This window comes from Prionailurus bengalensis, chromosome E3 (assembly GCF_016509475.1).
Source record: "Prionailurus bengalensis isolate Pbe53 chromosome E3, Fcat_Pben_1.1_paternal_pri, whole genome shotgun sequence".
NCBI classification, from domain to species: Eukaryota; Metazoa; Chordata; class Mammalia; order Carnivora; family Felidae; genus Prionailurus; species Prionailurus bengalensis.
In genome coordinates, this window is record NC_057357.1 from 23,134,389 (window position 1) to 23,154,351 (window position 19,963).

Here is a 19,963-nt window from a genome sequence, read left to right on the forward strand (position 1 = left end):
ACATTCATTTAATCCACAGTAATGTGTGTGGGATCGTCAACACGAGTCCCACTTTACACATGAGAAAACCAAGGGCACAGGGGTTAAGTTGCCAAGGATGTACAAAGAGGAAGTGGCAGCCCCAGGCTGGGCGTGGAGGCAGCGGGAGGGACTGGACTGAGGAGAGGGGAGGCTGTGGGCGGAGCAGAGCTCCCTGACACTGCGCCTTCTTCTCCGCTAGCTGAGCAGCTCACCGTGGTGGGCAAGATTTCCTTCAACCCCAAGGACGTGCTGGGCCGCGGGGCAGGCGGGACGTTCGTTTTCCGGTGAGTGGCAGTCAGGAGCTGGGCTGAAGGTGTGGCTGTCGCGGCACTTTTGGCTACTGTCCCTCGAGGAGCCATGCTTTCCCAAGGCTCCCCGAGGTGGGTGCAGGCGGGAGTTTTTTCCTTCGTCTTCCCTCTCTGAACCTCCCAGGGGCCAGTTGGAGGGCCGGGCCGTGGCTGTCAAGCGGCTGCTCCGTGAATGCTTCGGCCTGGTCCGGAGGGAGGTCCAGCTGCTGCAGGAGTCGGACAGGCACCCCAATGTGCTCCGCTACTTTTGTACCGAGCGGGAACCCCAGTTCCACTACATCGCCCTGGAGCTCTGCCAGGCCTCCTTGCAGGAGGTGAGCCAGAGCTCGGAGGGGCGGTGGGGCGCTGGTAGGGTCCCGGGTTGCAGAGTGACTCTCTGTCCCTCACCCCCTCAGTACGTGGAAAACCCTGAGCTGGAGCGCTGGGGCCTGGAGCCCGGGGAGGCGCTGCAGCAGCTGATGTCCGGCCTGGCCCACCTGCATTCCCTACACATCGGTATGCCCCGCCCCCGCCCTCCATCCCAGGCCCCGCCCCCCACCCCTGGCCCCGCCTTCCCCACCCCTGGCCCCGCCTTCCCCACCCCTGGCCCCGCCTTCCCCACCCCTGGCCCCGCCTTCCCTACAGCCAGCGCTCAGCTCTGCTCTGTTCTCAGTGCACAGGGATCTGAAGCCGGCCAACGTCCTCATCGCGGGGCCTGACGGCCCTGAGGGCAGAGGCAGGGTGGTGCTCTCAGACTTTGGCCTCTGCAAAAAGCTGCCTGTTGGCCGCTGCAGCTTCAGCCTCCGCTCGGGCATTCCCGGCACGGAAGGCTGGATGGCACCCGAGCTCCTACAACTGCTGCCCACCGACAGCCCTGTGAGTCCTCCCCCCTCCCTGGCCGCGTGCCTCTCCAGATATGGCCAAGCTTGTTTCTTCATCTGTAAAGTGGGCACAGTTCATCCCTTCTGACCTAGAGGAGCAGTTCTCAACCAAGGACTGTTTCACTGCCCAGGGGACATTGGGCAATGTTTGGAGACATTCTTGGTTGTCATACATGGCCACGGAATCGGGGCTTGCTACTGGCATTGGGTGGGCTAGAGGCCTAAACACCCTACAATGCACAGGACAGCCCCCCATGACAATTATCCGCCCCCAGGTGTCAATAGTACCAGGGTTGAGAAATCCTGAGCTGGAAAAGGGTTTTCAGTCCGCACTGGGCTGCAGAATCACTGGGCAACTCTGAAAAGTCAGATGCCCAGAGCTCATATGCTGTGATTCTGACCCGATCAGCCTGGAGTAGGGCCCCAGGTGTTCTAATGGGTAGCCAGAGAGAGCCACTGGTGTCAAGGGTTTGGGGAGCACCAGATGAGCGAATACAGTTGAAGCCCAGAGCAGTGTCTGACTTCCAGAGACGCGGGAGTCTGAGACTCCAGGCTTACGGAGTTTTGAGCTGTCAGTGTGCAAGTGAAATATGAAGCCATGCACACAGATGGGAGTTAACAGGAATGGTCAGGCACTAGGCAAAGCCACACCTGAGTCCAGAGAAAGCAGGAGGTGGGCACCTGGAGGCCCAAGGGACTGATGTTATAAGCCCGTACAGATTTTATTAGCGGCCAGTATTTTAACTTGAGAAATTCCACGTTACAATCTGGATTTCGGGATCCTCTTGGAAAATCAAAGCTCTGTCACCAGGGAAGAGTCCCCTGGAGGCAGGCAGCTGGAGTGAAGTCCGGCTGTCACCACTGGGAGGGCAGGTGCCACTTCATTGCCTCATGCCTGGCCAGCTTCACTCCTGTTACCTGCTAGACCTGGAGGAACACAGCTTGGACACCTGCACCAGTGGCTCAGTAGGGCAAAGGTTTTGGATGAAAACCATGGGCCCCTTCCAACGGCGCAGAGGGGAGGAGATCCCAGGCCAAGGAAATGGCGCTCAGGACGCACACTGGAGTTCTAGTCTGAACCAAAGCCCTGGCTACTGTATCAGCCCACGGGAGACTTGAACCAGGGAGGCTTCCTGGAAGCAGGGACCGCTTCCTTATGTCTGTCTCTCTGCCCCCAGACAAGCGCAGTGGACATCTTCTCTGCAGGCTGCGTGTTCTACTATGTGCTTTCTGGCGGCAGCCACCCGTTTGGAGAGAGTCTTTACCGCCAGGCAAACATCCTTGCAGGGGCTCCCAGTCTGGCTCACCTGGAGGAAGAGACCCACGGTGAGGGGCCTGGGCCTGGCAGAGGAGGGAGGAAGCAGGGCACGGGGCTGGGCAGGCCTGAAGCCATCCCTCATTGGTTCCCGTTACAGACAAGGTGGTTGCCCGGAACCTGGTTGAGACCATGCTGAACCCCTTGCCGCAGGCCCGCCCCTCTGCTCACCAGGTGCTGGCCCACCCCTTCTTTTGGAGCAGAGCCAAGCAGCTCCAGTTCTTCCAGGTCAGAGGGAAATCTTGGGAACAGCCCCAGAAAGTCCCAAATCCGGGTCTTGAGTGATAAGGAAGGGGAAGCCAGAGTGGCTGGGCAGAGACTTGTCTGCCTGTTCCAGGCATCCCAGCTCCTTTTCTAAACCAAGCTCGGACCTTAGACTCCTAGATGCTGCCATGTGGACACTCCAGCTGCTCACTACCAGACTTCCCGGCCCCGCTGCTGGTCCCCAGCACCCCTCCTCCCCGCCCCACTTGACACACACCCCATGCCTAGTTGTCACTTATGCTATACGGGTGCCCAGATAGTCCACCCCACTTGTGGGACCTTGAGCAAGAAACTCTGTGCCTCGGAGCCTCAATGTGCTCATCTGTGAAATGGGGACAACAGTACCTACCTTACAGGTTGGTGAAGACCTGGAAGGTAACATGGAGACATGGCACAGAGACGCTGGACTCAAGGGCCACCAATCCTTACCCTAACCCAAGAAGCTTCTGCTGATTTGCTCCCCCAAGCTGTAGGGCACTCCTGGCCTCTGAAACTGGTCACGAGGCTCAGGAGCTCTGTGGGGTCCTAGGACGTCAGTGACTGGCTGGAGAAGGAGCCTGAGCAAGGGCCCCTCGTGAGGGCGCTGGAGGCGGGAGGCCCCGCGGTGGTCCGGTGCAACTGGCACACGCACATCTCCGTGCCGCTGCAGATAGGTAGAGGCCAGGCTCGGCCCGGGGTGGGTCCGGGAGGCGGAGGGGAGTCTGGTGGGGGCAGCTTTGCCAAGGAGTTGCCCGCCCACAGATCTGAGAAGGTTCCGGACGTACAAGGGGACGTCGGTGCGAGACCTGCTCCGTGCAATGAGGAACAAGGTGTGCTCTAGGGTTTGAGTGGGGCCTGGGGGGCGGGGCAGACTGGTCATGGCTGAGCCGGGCGGGGGCTCTCTGCTCTAACTCCCTCCAGAAGCACCACTACAGGGAGCTCCCGGCTGAGGTGCGGCAGGCGCTAGGCCACGTCCCGGACAGTTTCGTCCAGTACTTCACAACCCGCTTCCCGCGGCTGCTGCTCCACACGTACGCGGCCATGAGGAGCTGTGCCTCTGAAAGTCTCTTCCTGCCCTACTATCCGCCGGCCTCGAGGCCCAGGGAGCCGTGCCCAGGGGCCGCTGGGAGCTGAGACAAGGAGCTGGGCCCGTGGCCAAGGCTGGCCTCAGCGTCAGAGGAGACGGACAGAGACTTGGCAGCCTGGGGCTTCTGGAGCAAAGATGTGCCCAGAGCCCAGGCACCCCTCAGGACTACAAGAAGAAAAAGAAGATTCACGTGTTTAATGTATATAAAGGCAAGGAAAGGACAGTCCCGGATTCAAGAGCAATATTCTGTACAATTCACATGGCGGGGTTGAGAGGGAAGGGAAAGAGGCCATAGAACCCACACCGGAACATGTACAAAAATAACTTACACGGAGACACCCACCAGCAAGGATAATGTAGCTCTTCCCAGCCCCAGGGCCGGGGGCCACATTCTAGAAAACAGCACCGTGGGAGCTAACCAGTACGGGCCGAGGTGCCGGTGGGGGTGGGAGGGGCACCAGTCCGGAGGGGAGGAAGGCCTACGAGGAGGCCTTGAGACGGTTGGTGGCCGAGCGGGAGCTCAGCAGCTTGTCCACCATGGTGCGGGCGTAGCGCAGCCGGCTGGCCAGCTCCTTGGAGCAGCCATACTCCTCCAGCAGGCTCAGGCGGTACGTGCGGAAGTCCCGCTTCTCATCAATGTAGGTCACGGCTGCCATCAGCGGGCACAGGATGAGTTTGGTATGGTCCTAGGAGGCAAAGGAGGGCAGAGAGATGGAAGGGAGTTACGGGCGGGCGGACTGAAGGCCCCAGCTGCTAGTGTATGGGGGACTGGCGGGGAGACATTCTGGCCGATGAGGGGTTCCCACCCGCCCACTCTCTTCCTACCACCTGATGCCAAGGATGGGTCCCATGCCGCCCCACCCAATCCAACCCTGGGGGCCTGCTGCCGGGCACAGGCATCCCGCCCCAACTCTTCCCCACCCCGGTTCACCTGGAAGAAGTTGATCTGCACAGAGCCGTTGCTGAGGTGCAGGATGATGGCGCTGCGGGTGCGAAACCAGGTGCGCAGGTAGGGTAGCCGGGCGAGCTCATCGCCTTCCCGGGGCGTGATGTTGGCGCCTGCCTTCAGCAAGTGTTCACTCATGTAGTTCCGGAAGTACTTCAGGAGGGTGATCTGGTTGGAAGGGGAGGGAGGGAGGCCAGGGTTGGAGACTGACCCCTGGCAAGTGCCTCCCTCCCAGCAACCCCAGGCCGCGGGGACCAGCCAGCACTCACCTTCTTCATCAGGGAGTTGGGATGGGAGCTCACAGTGAGGTAGGACTCTGTGCCATCACGCTCTATGTACTGCAGGCTGTCGCCGTCATTGTAAAGGATCAGGCGTGTCGAGTCGTTGAAGAGCACCCCCACACTGTTGTCGCACAGCTGGTACCCTGGTAGGTGGAGGGGGGCCTCAGGACGGGGAAGTAGGGAGCAGGGGGGGCACTGGGAGCTGGAAATGGGATGCCTGGGACGGAGAGGAGATTGTTGAGAGGACCTGGGAACCGCACAGGGAAGAGCCTGGAACAGCTCGAAGGGTCACTTGGCTTTATCTGAGCCGCCCGCCCGTTCTGGAAGCAACCTACCAAGGCCGTACTTGTCTGAATAGTCCACCCATTTGCTGACCCAGAAGATGGGGATGCAGGCGGGATCCTCAGCCTCCTCTGTGACAGAAGCAGACAGACTGTTGGTCAGGACCAGCCTCCTCCCCTCCAGTGCATTCAGGTGGCCGACACCAGGGAGGGATGCTGGACACCCTGCCTGGACTCAGTCAAGAGGTCTGGGACCCCAGAGGAGAGCCAAGCAGGGCTGTGTCACCACCAAGCCCTGGCAAGCAACAGGACGGACAAGTCCCAGGGCAGAGCACCCTGTTCCTTTCATTTTACAGTCCATCCATCCACTGATCAAAGGCCTACCGTGTGCCAGGCACTGTCTCAGGTACAGTGAGCAAGGGCCTAAAACCCAGGCTTCATGGAGCTTGTGTTCTTGTTATAGGGACAGAGGCTGAGCAGCGTAAATATGGATAAGGTCTCTAAGTTACTTCTATCATGGTGAGAGTCAGTGGCCAACAGACTAAGTGAATTTTCTGGTCCGAATGACTAAAAAATGTGAGGCAATATATAATTCCAAGTATCTCAAAATGTCATGTTCTGTGCACGCAATAATCCCCTATTTAAATGCAAGAAACAAATATAGAAATGAAGAATTATGGAGAAACCCACAGCAGCTGAGGGGGATGACAAGTGCTAGGAGTGGGGGGTGGGGAAATGCTCGTGGGCAGACATCGGGAGGATGTGAGATGTGGAGGAAGCACATTACAGAAGAAGGGAGCGGTAGGAGCAAGAGTCCCGAGGCTCCTGCAGGTGAAGCAGGACTCCACAGAACGGCAGAAAACAGCACGTGCAGATGTGTAAAGGCAGCATGCTGGGGTTCTGGAAGACGGAGACAGAACAAGTGAATCAGAAAAAGAAAGGAGGGGCCTTGAATGCCAGGCTACTCCATTTGGATTTTGTTCTACAGAAAATGGGGCGACTAATGTATTGGGGTGATCGGGGCCTGGACAAGCCACCGACCTGCTGCGGCCGAGACTTCCCTGCCCTCTCCAGATGCCCAGGCGCCCCCGCCCCCAGGCCCCCACAGTGCCTACCTTGTCTCACCAGCCCCCGCTCTGAGGGCTTAGAGGCATTGACACTGTGCAGCTGTTGCAGCATGTCGCCTAGGTGGCCGTCGACTGCCTCATTGGTCTCCCGGACCACTGGTTCCTCTTTCTCCCGGGGCCGCTCGGGCGTGGGGTTCTCCATGCCTAGGAAGATGATGACACGTGCTCCTTAGCTGGGCACAAAGGCAGCAGGGTGGGAGGGGCATGGGACCCTCTACCACTGCTGGTATTCTTCCCAGAGAAAAATCATTTTAGCTGCCATTGCTATCGGTAAACTGAGTCAGTGTGGGATTATAGTGCGGCAGGTGCCATGCTCACGTGACAGGAACGTGGTACTCACACCTCCAGGGCCAAGGCAAGCCCTTAAGGAAGGTTTCCCGGCCACATACAGCCGCAGAGCCTCAGACACTCAGACCTCTACCCCAATGCTGGGCATTTGATGAAAACAGGAGATTTTTTTTCCACCCCTAAATTTTGTACAGATGTCAAAAGAGTCTGAAAAGATACCCTTTGAGATTTGTCTCATAGGCTCTATTTGAGTGGTAGAAGCCTGATGATTTTTATTGTCTTTATGCTCAAGTGTTTCTTTCCCGACCAACACATGGTAGTTCTTGTAGAACATGATTTTTGTCTTATATTTTTAAGATCAGAGTTTTCAGTTAAAAACAAACTATGCTGTACTAAGAACTTAAATGTGAAAATATTAAGATATTTGGGATTTGCTTTAAAAACTCTAGGAAAAAGGAGAAGTTGGAAATAGATCAAAGTAAGTATAGGCAAATGTTGCTAACTACTCAAAATGGATGATGTGTACATGGGGATTCTAGTACAGTTAATTCTCTCTGCTTTTGAGGAAGTTTGAAAATTTCCAGCAGATCTTAAAAAAAAAATCCCTGGTGTTCAAATTCAAAAAAAAAAAAAAAAGCAATCTTTAAAATGGCAATATTACAGCCCAAAGAATTAATCCATGAGTGTGCACTAATGTACATAACCAAATAAATGAGAAATGACAGCTCTTCCTTATAGAAGAATTTCCATGAATTCAGAAGGAGAGGGGAAGAGAGAAATTTGCATTAGAACACCTCAGTAGCAACTGCTACAGCCAGATCCACAGAGCTCTACCTAGGATGCTAACATCCCTGGGCAAGAGTTTGAGGAGGAACAGGGTCATCTCAAAGTAGCTCGGCGAGACATGTATTCATTACAAAGGGAAAAACTGTAACTCTGCAGTGGAAAAGTCCATCAGGCACTACCCTAACCAAGTGACCAAGATTAACATCACCAATAAAATGAAATGGCAAAAACAAAAAGGACATCCTTAACGGTATTAGATTACGACAGGAACAAATGAATTTATGTTAAATTGGTGCTATATTCACCCAAAGAAAAAAAGCATTTCAAATGACCTTTTTAAAAACATTATATATCCTTAGTGAAATACTCTAAGGAAAATGGTACTTCAATAAAATGTCATTTAATAAGAGGAACTTGTGTATAGATGCTGAAAAAGTTATGTTTATTAGTGTGAGGAAACAAGAGGGTCAGTTGAAAAGAAATACAAGAATAAAATAAAATCACGGGTGCCTAGATGGCTCAGTCGGCTCAGGTCATGATCTTGCATGCGGTTCTGGATTCTGTGTCTCCCTCTCTCTGCCCCTCCCCCATTCGTGCAGTCTCTCAAAAATAACATTAAAAAATTTTTTTTAAATAAAAATAAAATCAAAGTCATAATATTGTATTTGGACACTCATAAATTACAAAAAGAAAAGTAGTAACTCCACAGCTGACAAGATTGTATCAATGTTGAATATCTTGAACTTGCTAACTGTGTTATGTGAATGAATCTTTGTTTTTAGGAAATACACACTTTAGTATTAAGTGGTAAAGGACAGGAAGTATACCACTTACTCTCAAGTGGTTCGGGAGAAAACAGTGGATACACACAAATATATAACTTTATATATATTAAAAAGAGAAAGAGGTAAATGTAGAAAAACGTCATTTCGTGGAGAAAAGGAGTTATAAGATACAGGAGCTTCCATTTGTCCACCTTTTCATAAGTTTGAAATAATATCAAAATAATGTGGTGAAAAAAATGTGAGTCAGAAATAGCAGCACAAACTTCAAGTTTTTCCCCCACTGTATGTACTTCCTCATTTTGTCCTCTGAAGAGAATCAGACATAATGACAACCCAAGGAAGGTTGTGTAGTCTTATAAAAAGTGGCTGTCCCTTAAAAAAAAAATTTTTTTAACATTTTTCTTTTTTGAGAGAGACAGAGAGTGAGTCACAGAATCAAAGCAGGCTCCAGGCTCTGAGCTGTCAGCACGGAGTTCCACGCGGGGCTCAAACTCACAAACCACGAGATCATGACCTGAGCCAAAGTCGGACACGTAACTGACTGAGCCACCCCGGCACCCCTAAAAAGTGGCTGTCCTTTTAAAGAGAGACCTACTGAAGCTTATGGGGGTAAAATGGCAAGATGTCTGGGATTAACTGCAAAGGAACAAAAATGGAACAGTGAAGCAAACGTGACAAAAAATTTTGCTAACTGTTGAATGTGGGCCGGGGGTGGAGTGTAGGGGTCCAGTGCATTATGCCCTCCGTCTATATTTGGAATTTTTCGTTTTTTTTTTCAATGAACCACGAAAGAGGGATGTTAGGAATTTTTTAAGTAAGAGTTTTGTGAGCATGGCATTCAGTCCACTCTCCTCTTTTTGGGCACAACAGGTCTGGCCCAGCCATGGTAAGGTCTTTCTTGCTAGGGCTGGCCCAGGGGAAGCAGGGCATTTTGCCCTGAGAGGATGGGAGGCCACGGACTCAAGGACTGGAGTCAGTCCTACTGCACACCTGGGTTCTGTGGGCCATCAATCCACACATCTGAAGCCTAGGCTCTCTCTGGGGGTCTGCTGTCTACGCAAACCCTTGTTTTACCTTTATTGAGGACTGTGAGAGGCTTCCGGTTGCTGGGGTCCAGACTGCTGGGAGCAATTGAAAACCGTGGTGCAATGGTGAGGCAGGTGATGGGGAGCCGGGCGGGGATATAGCCAGAAGTAAAAAACTCGTCACTGAGCAGCTCGTGAATGGTTGGGCGGGCAGTAGGATCTGTCTGAAGCATCTTCTGGATGAGGGAGGCGGCCACAGGGTTGATGTGCTAGAGCAGAGAGGGACAGCTGTAAGCAGGAGGTGATGGGGGACCCAAGGGCAGCACTGCCATAAAGGAACCGTGGCCCCTGGCCCACATGCATGGCTCCCATATACCATGTTTGGTGGCCACATATCTACCAGGTGCCCCACTGTTGGCTTTGCTGAGTTGACAAGTGTCAACCTAAGTTGTGAGAATGATCACTTCTCCTTCCTTTTGAGACTCAATTTTAATGTGATTTCCCCTGAATTTTTTCTCGCATAATTTAAGTTGCTCACCACTAGAGTAGTACTTGAGAATGTAGGCTGTGAGGTCATAAAGACCTGGTTTAAGTCCCTGTTCCGTCCCTAATACCAGCTAGGACAAGTGACCTGACTTTCTAGGGCCTTTGTGTCTTCATCTAGAAAATGAGACGACATAGCACCGAGCCTGAGCCCTGCAGGGTTCAATGGGAGATAACCCAGCACAGGTCAAATGCATAGTGACAGCCTAGCATTAGCTGTGCGCTTACTCTGTGCCAGGACAGTGTTCCAAGCACGTCATGTACATTAGCGTGTTTACCCTTCACATAAAACAAGGGGTGGCAGTCTCTATTACCATCTCTCGTTTGCAGATGAAGAAACTGAACACACGTTAAGCGCCTTTCCTAAGAATACACACCTAATGAGTGGTGAAGCCAGCTCGCTCACCCACTCTGAACCGTCTGAACCCTTCAGGATCTGCCCATCGGACAGTTAAATGATCCTTTGTGACAGATTTCACCTCTCTGCCCTTATGGAGATGGGGCTCTTGATTTCACACGAGTCAAGGATCCCAAACTGGAAAGCAGCCATGAGTCGGGCTTCTGCAGAAACAGGCTACTCCTTTCAACGCGCTGACAGCAGTGGTTGTGAAAAGGCACACCACTCTGGATTCACAGTGGTTCAGGATTCTGTGAGCGCTTAGTGTATACAAGGCGCTCTGCGAGCCGCTCCAGGGGTAGTAACTCCACCTTATAAGTGGGAAACTGGAAGCCAAAAGATTCAGGCCATTTGCCCACTGTGATCTGGCTGCCACGTGGCAGAGACCAGTTAACTTGAGAAGGTCCACTTCCAAAGCTGAAGTGACACTTCTACGTCTGCCTCCTGCTCTTCCCCCCCCCCCCCCCTTTTTTGCTCTTTACACATTTTGGGTTATATGCCCAAACTCTAAGGATCTACAGATCCTCTCCCCTTACAATAAATGCTTTTGTGCACACCTATCAAGTTCTGTATGTTATTTCAGACACAGATCCACTAAAGCTCTGTGGCTCCCCTAGCAGTGGGGTTGACTTATCTCTAGCCCCGGGATATGATTAGGCTCAGTAAGCAGCTTTTTGGGGGAAAGCAAAACAAATTTAAACTTCAAGTGTTTTTAGTCACCTTGGGAATACTGTAGTCATTTTTCTTGATCCGGAGGTAAGTCTCTTTTAGGCAAGATGTCTCAAAAGGTGGTTTGCCCACTAGCAAGGTATACCTGTGAAAGCACAAGGTGGGTAGATTTGGCTCAAGGCTCGCAGCCAAAACCTAGATGCCAGAGGAATCATCTCAGGGCCAGAAGGGAGGCCGGGCATCTGGAAATTCTGACCTTCGGGCCCCTGAGGACAATCCTCAAGCCCACGGGAGCCAGGATATGGGCCGGGGTGAGCCCTCAGAAGACCGGTGATAGCAATAGTGACTTTTCAACTATAGCTTGTGGTAACCTGGGGCCCCAGAAGCTGCCGGCCAGTACAAATCAGGTCCAAGTGCGTGGGCTACCTTCCTCTACAGAAGCAGCGCCATTTTGATAGTTCTGTATTCAAGGCCTGGAGCTTTCAGTTGAAAAAGCTCCACTGCAAATAAGTATGAAAGCCACTGCTACAACTCATTTCTAGCTCTCCAGTACTCAGATCAACGACAATAAAAAAGAGAATACCCGAAGGGCCCAACCCTCTACCCACTGCCCACCCACCTCAGAAGGCCTCGATCCAGATAGACTACAGGCACCTCCTTCTGTCAGCTCTATTCCTGACCTAAGTCCTCCCTCCCAGGGCTGCTTTCTAGATTGGTGCTTCTCAAACTTTACTGCGCATGGGAATCACCCAGGGATCTTGTTAAAATCCGGATTCCGATCCAATCAGTAGTCTGGGTCCTGAGATTCTGCATTTCTAACAAGTTCCTAGGTGATGCTGCTGCTCTGTGGACCACACTTTGAGTAGCAAGGACCTAGAACAGATTTAGGGGGACACCCCCACCCCTCTCCCCCACCTTCCCCAGACACACAGCCCAGGCTGCAGGAATCCTACAAGATAACCTGTGACAAGGAAAGATATGGAAACTGGGCTTTGTTTTGGGGCAATCTGTTCTCTGGAACAGCCTCTCCATAGGCAGAAAGGTCCACAAGGTCAAGTCAGCCAGGTGAGACATCCAAAAGGGCCCTTGCTTAGGCCATGTGGGTCCTGAGACAACTCCCAACTTACATGATGCACCCAATGGACCACACGTCCACCTCGAAACTGTGCCCTTTCTTGCTCAGCACCTCAGGAGCTATGTAATTAGGAGTCCCACACAGGGTCTTCTTGCGTTCCCCGTCATATTCGACCTTGGTTGCCAGTCCAAAATCCCCTGGGACAGAGGGAGGAAGAGGGGGTGCTCAGATGCTAGCCTCTGTCATCTGCCAATGCAGAAAGCTGGTACAGGTTTGAATGTCAAGAACAGGGTCATTTCCCCTTTTTCCCCTATATCTTGTAGGCAGCAGGGCTGCCCAGGCTTCCTCCCACCCTGCTGGCCCAGGGGAGGGGCCTCCTAGGGAGCCTCCTTGCCCCCCCTTCCTTAGAAAGGAGGGCCCTTCTAGAAGGGAGTTGATGGAAACAGCACAAGTCAAATGCCTTCAAGGATCAAGCAAGTAAAGGTCAGTACTGCTATTTGGCAAGTTTGTGAGGAAATGATAGGGAGTGGTGAAGACTGTGGCAAATCCCAGGGGGTCTAAGGGGAACAGCTGCTTTTCAGCCAGGCAAAGAGCAGCCGGAAGGGATGCTGTCTCAGAACTGCTGGAGCTTCCAACAATATATGTTTAATATGTTTAAGAGGAGTCCAAATCCAAATTTGTATGTCAAGCATCCCAATTTGAAAAATGGAAACTAATTCAAATTCTTTTAAAAAATTACTGCATAGGAGCACTAAACAATGCGTCTGCAGGATACTGGCTTGTGGCTCTTTATTTTAAATTTTGGTACTAAAGAGGGATTCTAGAAGCAATCAACAGCCCAGACTTCTACCGTCCTCCTCCTCCCTCCCTGCCTCCTTCCTATTTTCCCTCTTCCAGCACCTCCTCATTCCCACTTCCGGTGGTGTCAAGCACCCCTTCCGGGTCCAGCACTCACCTATTTTCACCTCCAGATCCTCGTTCAGGAAAAGGTTGCCCAGCTTGAGGTCCCGGTGAATGACCCGGTTTCGGTGCAGGTACTGGCAGCCAAGGACGATCTGCCGAAGATAGTAGCGGGCTTCGGGCTCCGTCAGTGCTTTCCTCCGCTTGTGCAACTCCAGGAGAGACTGGTTGGGGTTAAGAGAGGAGGAATGCGGAGCCGGTAACGATGCACTGGAGAAAGGCAGCCGAGGACGCCCCACCCCCACCCTTATTTCTTCTCCAGGACAGCTACGATCCGTTCTCTCCCCTAAGCCTGGCCACAACCAGTCACAGCACCCCTTCTCCCACTAGCTCCCTCCCAAGCCCCCTACCTGGGATACCTCTTCCAGACCCACTCCTGGAAGCTCAGAGTTCTCAGTATCCCTCCCCAGGCCTTTTCGTAGCAGCAGAGCCCTGTCCAGCCGCCTCCCTTCCCGGAAGCTCCTTGGTCTGGCTCCAACCACCCTCTCCCTGACCCAGCCCTACTCCGGAAGCTCCGGGTCTGCAGCACCCCTTACCCGGGACTCCTCCCTTAGCAACTCCGGAAGCCCTTGCGTCCATTGCCAGGATTCTCCTCCGACCTGCGCCTCCCCCACTCCGCTCAACACCTAGCTTCCAGGAGCTGCCTTCCCTAGCAGCAACAGGGCTCGAGCGCTACTTAATCGCAACCCCTTCCCCTTGCAGCTCCAAGTGCAAAGCACGCTCTCCTCGAGTCCTTTACAATGCCTAGCCCAAGGTTTCCAGCACCTCTTCTGTAGCAGCTCCGAGCCCCCGGAGCCCCCAACCACGGTCCCCGGGCAGCGACACTCACTCTCCGGCGGCAGAGCTCCAACACCACGAACACGAAGTCGTTGTCCTCGAAAAAGCCGTGGAAGCCTACGATGTGCTGGTGGGCGAGACTGCGGTGAATGGATATCTCCATGGACATCTTCTCCTTCTGGTGAGGCTTGAGCAGCAACGACTTAGGCACGATTTTGCCAGCGAACACCTCCTTAGTGTCGGCGTCCGAGATCTCGAAGCACTTAGCAAAGCCGCCCTTCCCCAGAAAGCGTCCCCGCAGGTAGCGCCGCCGGCTGCGCGGGTCCACTAGGACCTCCGGGATCTCTTTCGCCGGCGGAGCGGCCGCTGGAGCCCCGGGAGCTGCAACTCCGGGGCCCCCGGCTTTCCCTGGGTCGGCTGGTGCCCGCGCCAGCTTCCCTGCAGTTGCCGCCGCACTCATGTTCCCGGAGTTGCTCCGCAAACCTAGCAGAGTCTGGGCAGAGACCTGGCACCGCTTCGCTCCTCCTCGAATTCAAACGCGGCGCCGGGAACGTTACAAGAGCCTGCGCGCCACTGATTGGCCGCGGGGATTTAAAATCCAAACCCGCCCGCCGCGCGGCACGATGGGAGCGCTCTGCACCGCTGCTGCCTTTAAACCCTACCCAGCCCGGGGCAGGAGAGAAACTTGATTGACAGGCACTCGCTGGGCGCAGACACGTGGGATGCCTGGGAAACCGTACACGGCGTGGGGATACAGAGACCGAGCCCGAGGAGAGGGGGAGTTCAGGGCTTCTCCCTTTCTCGACGGCCAGGGAGGTTCCTGCAGTTCCCATGCACCTCCTCCTGGAAGCTTTTCCTAACACTTTCCTCCACCCCCACCTGCCTTCTAGATTATAACCTCTGAGAATAGAGACCTGGCGGCGCAGCCTTAAGCACTTGCCTCTGATGTCCTCAGCTCCAAGACACCCCAATAAACTAAAACTCAAGTAAAAACACGGTGCTTGCCAGCTGCTCCTAAGCCCCTCCGGAATATAGAGCAACTCTACTCAAAGCATATATGGTTCAGGGATCACCAGCATCACCATCACCTGGGAGCTTGTTAGAAAGAAAATTTCAGGCCTTACTTACCCCAGACCTCCCGAGTGAGAAAGCTGCCTTTCAGTGTGAATGCCAGGTGATTCCCACACATCCTGATGTTTGAGAAGCACGGTACCAGGCACCCCCACAATGCAAGAAAGTTGTCTGGCTCGCTCATTGCTAGATTTCCCAGAGCCTGAAAGAGTGGACCCTCAGGTCTTTGGTCTGAGGACGGATGGCTGGTTGGCAGAATGCCTCGCAAGCCGGTAGGCCAAGGCCAAATTGTCCTGCAGGGGTGTTGTGTTTGGCCTCCCACATTTGAAAACTTGGATTCGTTTACAGCACTTAAAACTCAAGAGAGCTCACATAAAAATTCAGATTTGTGGCTTTTCCAAAAAAAAAAAAAAAAAAAAAGGAAAAAAAAGCAAAACAAAACTAGAGGCTCTGACAACTCTATACCCACATACCTTCCCTGTTTGCCGCTGTTCTCAGCCATCTCCCTCTGCCCATTTCCCTGACTTTCGAAAGTACTGGAGTAGCAACCCTAGAACGGCAAAATACCCAGGTTAGAAGCGCTTTCTCTGTGCCCCTTGGTGCCCTATGATGTCTCTGATAGAGCCCAGCAAATATCAGCCATATTATTGTAAGTATATCTTTACCTGCCTCCCAGTAAATGCAGAAGCAATGATGACATCTTTCCTAGCCCGTGTCCCAAACTCCCAGAGCAATGCCTAGTAAAAAAGGGGGGTAACTGAAATGTTTGCTGAATAAAAGGAAGGTTTTTTACTTTTACTCTGGTGGTGTGTAATCTCTTTATTGAAGCTTAAGATATGTAGAAAGCGTATATATCATAACTACAGCTCAATGAATTTTCACAACTTGAACCCACCCCACATAAACAACACCAGACTGAGAAAGAGAACACTACCAACACCCCAGAAGTCGCCCTTGTTCCTGTTTTGGGAGTCCCCAAAGTGCCCCCCCCCCCAGTTTGATGATTTGTTAGGAGACTCACAAGACTCAGCATATAGTCTTACTGACAGCCGGCTATAATTTATTACGGCAAAAGGCTACAAAGCAAAATCAGCAAACAGAAAAAGGTGCATAGCACAAAGCCCAGAGGAAACCAGGTACAAGCTTCCCAGAGCCTTCTCGCAGTATAGACACAAAGAATACTTAATTCCTCCAGCAATGAGTTATGACAGCAAGTGTGAAGTGTTATTTGCCAGGGAAGCTCCTTAGAGGCTCAGTGCCCAGGGTTTTATACTGCTGGCCCAATAGGCTGGCCAAGTAGACACCCTCTGCCTGGCACATACCAAAATGTTGGATTCCTGGAAGAAAAGCAGGCATTTAGCATAAACCATACTGTCTGCACAGTTTAGGCACAGTGAGCCATTCTTACTATTTAGGTAATGGTGAGAACCCACTCAAAATCCAATTACCCAGATGCCAGCCAAGGGTCAGCCTTGCAAACAAGGAGAGCAGTCTCAGGCTTACTGTGTTAACTCCCTTCTGCGCTGTCCATCCCCTTGGCCCTTGGCCTTGGCTCATGCTTCTTTGCAGCGAATGTATTATCAGTAGGACCCCATGCAAAAAGATGAGCCCAAACTGCAGTGCTGATCTGTTATGCCTGCCAGGGGTCCCGTTAACCATCAAAGTCTACTTTAGATATAATGTTATATGTCAACTATACCTCAATTAAAAAAGAACAACAGTCTATCTTAGAAAGCCAAGTGGCTTCCTCCCTAAACTTCTGTATGATTCATTTTTACCTGGCCCCAGGCACCAATTCAGGTACAACACAGCTGTGGCCAGTAAGTTCAGGCTGATCTGAAGCCTTCCAGGGCTGAGGCAGTGTGGTGACAGGGCACAAAGACATTAGTACAGTCCCAGAGGGCACATGGTTCCACTGGAAATGAGTTTTCAATGTTAGGGTACCTCAAGCAAGACATATGTTAGGCAGTGAAAGGTAACAGGGCCCCCAGTGTAAGCCTCTTACCACGGTTCTCCCACCCTAGGGCTTCCAGTCCAGTCTGGAAGATCCAGCCAGCCCTTGGTATTGGAAGAGCTGCGTGAAGGCAGTCAGTTCCAAACAATTCTACTTGTCTGTGATACAAGTGTCCCCATCTCATGAGTGTGCATTCTGTGTGGAAGTGCAGGGCCCTGGCCCCCTCTGTCGTCAGAGCCAGGGCCGCCTGGTGTGATCACAGGCTCAGCGGTCTGAACTCAAAGCACTCCAGAGCATGGAAAGGTAGCACTGGAGCTTTCTGTGAGGAAGAGGGGAAAGCTTCCAAGATTATAGATGCCCCCCACCATTTCCCCCAGGCTCTCCAGGTGCCAGGACTTTGCCTTTTCATTGCTACAAAATCTGTAGGCCCCGCTGTTCAGCAACCCAACGACATTCTTCCAATCCCCTCTTAGTCTCCTCCAGGCTTTTTATCTGCAAAGGCTGTATACAAGAGACACAAATACATTTTTGCAGATAAACATTTTTATCTAACTTAACCAGAAAGACAAATTCAGGCATTGGTCAGGATGTGTTACAGGGGTTGAATTGTGTCCCCTCTGCCATTCCTATGTTGAAGCCTTAACCCCCAGTACCTCTGAATTGTGACTCTATTGGGAGACAAGACTTTCAAAGAGCTGATTGAATTAAAATAGAATCACTAGGGTAGGCCCTCATCCAAACTGACTGGTGTCCTTAGAAGAAGAGAAGATCAGGATACAGACAGCACAGAGGGGTGACTATGTCAGGACACGGTGAGAATCTATAAGCCAAGAGAGAGGGCTTGAGAGAAGTCAAACCCACCAATACCTTGGTCTAGGACTGTAGGCCTCTAGAACTGTGAGAGCACATATTTCTCTAACTTAAGCCCCCCAGTCTGAGGCATTTTGTTCTGGGAGCCCTGGCAGACTAGTGGAGGATGAAAGCTTGAATTTTCAAAAGTTTCCAAATGGGTGTACATCATCTCCCATTCCTTTTATTCAGTGAACAGCCTAGATCAATCCCTCTTGAGACAGCTATATTCAAATAATGAACCTACCTTACTAGGTGTGTATGGGGGTGGGAGGGTGCAGTAAGGAAATAGAATCAGGCTATCAGCCCACTGTGGTTAAGCTGCAACTAGTCTAGAAAGCCGAACACAAGTCAACACCAGTGAGACATCCTTGCCAAGAAGGCCCAGAGTCTGATCTTCAACAGCAGTGGAGGGGTCACAGTCCCTGTGATGTGCCCTCCCCCAACATTGGCAGGGATCACAAATCAGGATGCAGGTAGCCTCCGCATTTGCGACAAAGAGCAGACCAGCAGCTTGATTGTAGATGGTCCCATCAGAGAATAAGCCTTCTCCTGTGGGCATGTGTATGTGGCCCGACGGTCCGGCCAGCATCCACGATGTAGGTTTTCATAATGAGAGCTCTACAGAAGGGGTCCTAAACCTTCAACGGTCCCAGGGTCTGAGTCCTATTCATGGAGCCTGTGTCTGCTTCCAGGTCAGCACAGCTCCTGCTGGGGCTGAAACAGCTCACAGAGGCCAGTTTTCAGCTTAGTCACATGCAGACTTTTACAATTAGTGAATCTGGGATTCCAAGAGAGCCAGCTGCTTTTCTTTGGCTTCTTGCAGAAAGTCATACTGCAGTACCAGACAGCCATGGTCCAAGTCCAAGTGACAATCAAGGCTTCCTTTTCATGTTGTCAGTCTGACCCACTCAAAACCATGTACATCATGCTGGCCTGGCATCAGCCTCTAGGCGTTGGACATTTCACCTAGGGCTCACTGGCAGTGCAACTGCTTTTTCAAATTCCAAATGTGCGTTTCCATCCAGAAATTGCTTCTCTTTTCATGTTGTCTCCCCTTCCAGAGGTTCCAACAGACACAAATCATAGCAAAAATCAACAGTTACATGAAAACTTGTTCTGGTTCCAACACTCAAAGAATTTAAACTCCAACACACCCGCCAGAAGCTGTATCTCACCAACACCTTCTTAATTTTTTTTTTTTTTTGCATCTTTCTTTGATTGGGATGATCCCTCTAGCATTTATGAAACTGTGAAGTATGTGACATTTTAAACCAGTTTTATATTTCCAGATACAAGAGCTACAAAATACAAAATCATTTTTAAAAACTTCCCTTTTTTCCTCATTGCAAATTTACTCAAACCCCTAGCAGTAAATTCAGCATCAAGAGAACTGTTAATTACAGGCCTGAAGTGCTAACTCTTTTCTGCAGAGGCAGAAACAACCCCCACAAGATAAGACTTTTAAGCAATGGAATCAACCAATAATACATTTGAAGGCCACTGAGTACCCACTGCATGTATATTCTATTTATTCCATTTAGAAATGGACGCACGCTTAAAAGACAAAGCATTGGGCACCTGGGTGGCTCGGTCAGTTAAGCATCCGACTTCGGCTCAGGTCATCTCACAACTCATGAATTCGAGCCCCGCATCGGGCTCTGTGCTGACAGCTCGGAGACTGGAGCCTGCTTTGGATTCTGTGTCTCCCTGTCTCTCTGCCCCTCCCGCCCCCCCCCCCATACTCTGTCTCTGTCTCTCAAAAATGAATAAACATACAAAAAAAAGAAAAAAGAAATGACAACGCATTGAAAAAACAGTAATTCCCTTTGACGTTTAGCAACTGTTTTCTTTTTCATATTCCCTTCTAGCTCTTGTCAACACGGAGTTTCCATTGATACAGCTGCAGTGATGCCACATTAATACAATCATCTACAGAGCGTCAGTGATACTAACAGTGAGCCCTCACTGAGCACTCTGCATATACCAGGCATGGGGCTAACAGCTTTACGGAGATGATCTCACTGCATCCTCAAAAAGACCTTATTCCCATTTTGAAGATGAGGACACGGGCACTTCCGGATGAGGTTACTGCCCGAGGTCCTGTAGCCAGGGAATTGCAACCCAACTCTGCTGACTCCAGAGTAAGCCTCATCCTGCCTCTGGGGGCCTTGTCGGTCTGGCCAGCCGCAAATCCCAGACTCACTTGTTCACTCCCTCCCTCCCTCCCTCCTTACCAACAAGCAATACAATATATTGGTTAAACTGAAGAACTCTGGGTTCAAACCCTCCTCCTTACAAGCTGTGTGACATTG

General features: G+C 51.7%; 3 protein-coding genes across 3 annotated transcripts in view; 1 reads left to right on the forward strand and 2 right to left on the reverse strand.

Moving 5' to 3' along the window:
- The window catches only part of ERN2 (endoplasmic reticulum to nucleus signaling 2), a 17,877-nt gene extending 13,820 nt beyond the window's left edge, over positions 1-4,057 (forward strand). The window contains exons 14-22 of the mRNA XM_043560281.1: positions 221-305; positions 454-643; positions 725-824; positions 982-1,184; positions 2,368-2,515; positions 2,605-2,732; positions 3,298-3,421; positions 3,510-3,577; positions 3,669-4,057. Coding sequence (XP_043416216.1) covers positions 221-305; positions 454-643; positions 725-824; positions 982-1,184; positions 2,368-2,515; positions 2,605-2,732; positions 3,298-3,421; positions 3,510-3,577; positions 3,669-3,881 — 1,259 coding nt within the window. The 3' untranslated portion in view covers positions 3,882-4,057. The remainder of the gene's footprint in view (positions 1-220; positions 306-453; positions 644-724; positions 825-981; positions 1,185-2,367; positions 2,516-2,604; positions 2,733-3,297; positions 3,422-3,509; positions 3,578-3,668) is intronic.
- PLK1 (polo like kinase 1) lies at positions 4,015-15,520 on the reverse strand. The gene is made up of 10 exons (XM_043560277.1): positions 13,827-15,520; positions 12,993-13,161; positions 12,090-12,234; positions 11,014-11,107; positions 9,403-9,622; positions 6,458-6,613; positions 5,397-5,474; positions 5,050-5,204; positions 4,766-4,948; positions 4,015-4,520 (listed from the first exon to the last, which is right to left on the reverse strand). Exons 1-10 carry the CDS (start codon positions 14,232-14,234, stop codon positions 4,314-4,316), a joined length of 1,815 nt encoding a protein of 604 aa, XP_043416212.1. The 5' UTR covers positions 14,235-15,520; the 3' UTR covers positions 4,015-4,313.
- A 124-nt stretch (positions 15,521-15,644) lies between these two features.
- DCTN5 (dynactin subunit 5) overlaps positions 15,645-19,963 on the reverse strand; it is a 30,664-nt gene continuing 26,345 nt past the window's right edge. The window contains exon 6 of the mRNA XM_043560280.1: positions 15,645-18,705. Coding sequence (XP_043416215.1) covers positions 18,692-18,705 — 14 coding nt within the window. The 3' untranslated portion in view covers positions 15,645-18,691. The remainder of the gene's footprint in view (positions 18,706-19,963) is intronic.

What these genes read in the sequence shown, in the direction of transcription:
- PLK1 (XM_043560277.1), bottom strand. Translation starts at nt 14,234, where the DNA reads ATGAGTGCGGCGGCAACTGCAGGGAAGCTGGCGCGGGCACCAGCCGAC. An exon ending in GGATCTGGAGGTGAAAATAG is followed by an intron (nt 12,235 to 12,992) that starts GTGAGTGCTGGA and finishes CCTCTGTCCCAG; the next exon opens with GGGATTTTGGACTGGCAACC. An exon ending in ATGACTACAGTATTCCCAAG is followed by an intron (nt 9,623 to 11,013) that starts GTGACTAAAAAC and finishes TCTCTGCTCTAG; the next exon opens with CACATCAACCCTGTGGCCGC.